Source organism: Gavialis gangeticus, unplaced genomic scaffold (assembly GCF_001723915.1).
Source record: "Gavialis gangeticus isolate Ggan-Ray unplaced genomic scaffold, GavGan_comp1, whole genome shotgun sequence".
Lineage (NCBI taxonomy): Eukaryota > Metazoa > Chordata > Crocodylia > Gavialidae > Gavialis > Gavialis gangeticus.
Window position 1 is genome coordinate 73,511,011 of NW_017728994.1, and position 2,414 is coordinate 73,513,424.

The 2,414-nt window shown below is 38.0% G+C and overlaps 1 protein-coding gene across 1 annotated transcript in view; it reads left to right on the forward strand.

The window, feature by feature from the left end:
* MGMT (O-6-methylguanine-DNA methyltransferase) overlaps nt 1-2,414 on the forward strand; it is a 372,054-nt gene that overhangs the window by 313,005 nt on the left and 56,635 nt on the right. The window contains exon 5 of the mRNA XM_019503000.1: nt 2,073-2,233. Coding sequence (XP_019358545.1) covers nt 2,073-2,233 — 161 coding nt within the window. The remainder of the gene's footprint in view (nt 1-2,072; nt 2,234-2,414) is intronic.

Here is a 2,414-nt window from a genome sequence, read left to right on the forward strand (position 1 = left end):
CCCACCCCCCACCCCTCACCCTCCAGACTGGGTAGCTAATGGACTGAACAACTTGGTTTTATCTCCCGTTTCTCCCCTCCCCCCCAACCTGGATTCTTCTGAATCCTGATTGCTGCCAGGACCATCTCTTCTTTTTCCTACTTCATATCTGATTCTATGTACTATTCTCTCATAAAAGAATTAGCCTTAAGTTTTTAGGGTTCAGTGTTGAGTCATGTGAGGAACTTTTTTTTTTTTTTTTAATTTCCTAGTGGCTAAACATTTCCAGGTAAAAACAAGAGACCAGGACTTCAATCCAAGCTGAGTTATCCATCCTGGCACTACAGAAGAGCCTGCCTTCCTCACCAGGCTGTTTCTAATCTATTTTAAAAGGATCAGAAATGCTCAGGGTGGCTTAGCAAAAAAGTAGTATAAACACTTAGTGCTAAAGGTTTCCTGAGACTTAGAGTATGTCACTGATTGGTGATGTCACTTCTGTTTCTCATAGGTAACTAGACTTGTCACCCTTCTCTTCTGTGCATTGCCTATAGGATAAGTTTTGTTTTGTTGATGCATAAAAAGGTATATTTTCCTGAATTTTCTGAGTCACATCCACAAACATTTGAGTTGTCCTGTGAGATTGGATATGCACCATTAGGAAATCTGCTGCAGAGTCCTTAATTACTACTGCTTTACTTGACTGGAAGCACATGGATTAGAAAACAAAGTGGTGGGTCAGAGGAAAACTTCCCACTTTTAGTAACCTTCTCTTTACCCTGTCCAAACTGATCCATCTGAGATGTTTTAAATGAATGAATTGCTATTTTGTTACTGTCACTCAAGCTATCAAGAAGGTCAAGTATTGTGCGATATGCATGGATGCTGCATATAATGAAAGCAAGTCCAGCCATCTACTCTCATAGTCATGTTATAGTAACACTCTTAAGGGTGTGAACAGGACACCTGAATGGAAGAAAGACATCCTGAAATATATAGACATCTTGAAATATATATATTTAAGCAGCCTTTTAAAAGCCAATTAATTCTTATTTGTTTCCCTCTAATTCAATAAAGCAAGGGAACACTGCAGAATAGCTAGAGGAAGAAGCGGAAAATATGGTTCTGTGGAATGCTGTTTTCCTTTCAATAGCTCTGTGGTCCTTAAACTTTTTAGACTCAAGTAATCCCTCAAAAAAAAAAAAAGCTAGTTCTTCGTTTTCACTTTTTTTTTTTACTACAGGAAAAATAATAAAGCAATTCTTCTGTTGCAAAGAACTCAGGCTACAGCAGGCAGAATAGTTTTAACACTATGAATTCCTATCTGAAGTCTCCTGGTTTATCTTGTGAATCATGTTTGCAGAGCTAACAGCACTACCATTGTGTAGCACCTTGGGGCATTCTTGATCTTAAGGCACCCCAAAGTGCTTGCAGTACTCTCGGGTAGTGTTTGGGCTCTGCTGGGTTTCAAGGTATGAGAGAGAGCCACTAGCACCTCCTAAAGCAATGTAAAGAACATGCCATTTACAGTCCTGAGGATAGCTGAATTTTTGCAGCTAGTTTCCTCTCTGCTGCTGTTCCCCACCTTTTTATGGACTGTTCCCCTCCCATACGATAAGTTAAAAGAAAGACACCTATGTGCATTTCTAAAAATAGGTTACTTTATTTACTGTTGTACTGAATTTTAAAAAACAAAATACTAGAGGCAGAGAACATGGTTGAATACACAGTATTTTCAAGGTGTCTAATTCTAGTACTTTAATGGTTATGAGTATACATGTTATAGTGCAACAATAAATTATATATCTGTCATATGAATTTTACACAGTTTAATTCCTCTACACTGAAAAGCGCCTTAACAGGCACTTTGTTCCAGCAGCAGAGTGTTACTTTACTGTTTTTCCTTTTGCTGATTTGATTTTCATTTTACTTCCTGTAACTGTATATTGTGTTGGTGTTTATGGGGAAAAAATAAGTCCATGTAATACTAATTTTTCATTCTTTTACTTTGATAAGTATTTTCTGTTTTTTTGCATACTGCGGTATTTAGCAGTTTGACTATTGAGCTTATCAAACTAATGTTATCATTTTTGCAGCACTAAGGAGGCCTCAATTACTTGTGAGCTATGTGAAGGCCCAGAGGAAATGACGGAACCACTGAAACAGTGCACAGCCTGGCTTTCGGCCTACTTCTGTGAGCCCTGGGTAACAGAGAAACTTCCTATACCTTCCTTTCACCATCCAGTTTTTGAGCAAGGTTTGTAACCCAAGTAATACCGCAGTGTTTCATTTATGATGTTTTGACTTGATTAACTATCACTTACATCATATTCCCATTTTGACCACACTAGTATGGGACATTTTTTACATTACTCTAAATAGAGCTGCAAGTATACTGTAGCTACAAGGGTTTGTAATCTCTAACTGCTCCAAATGGT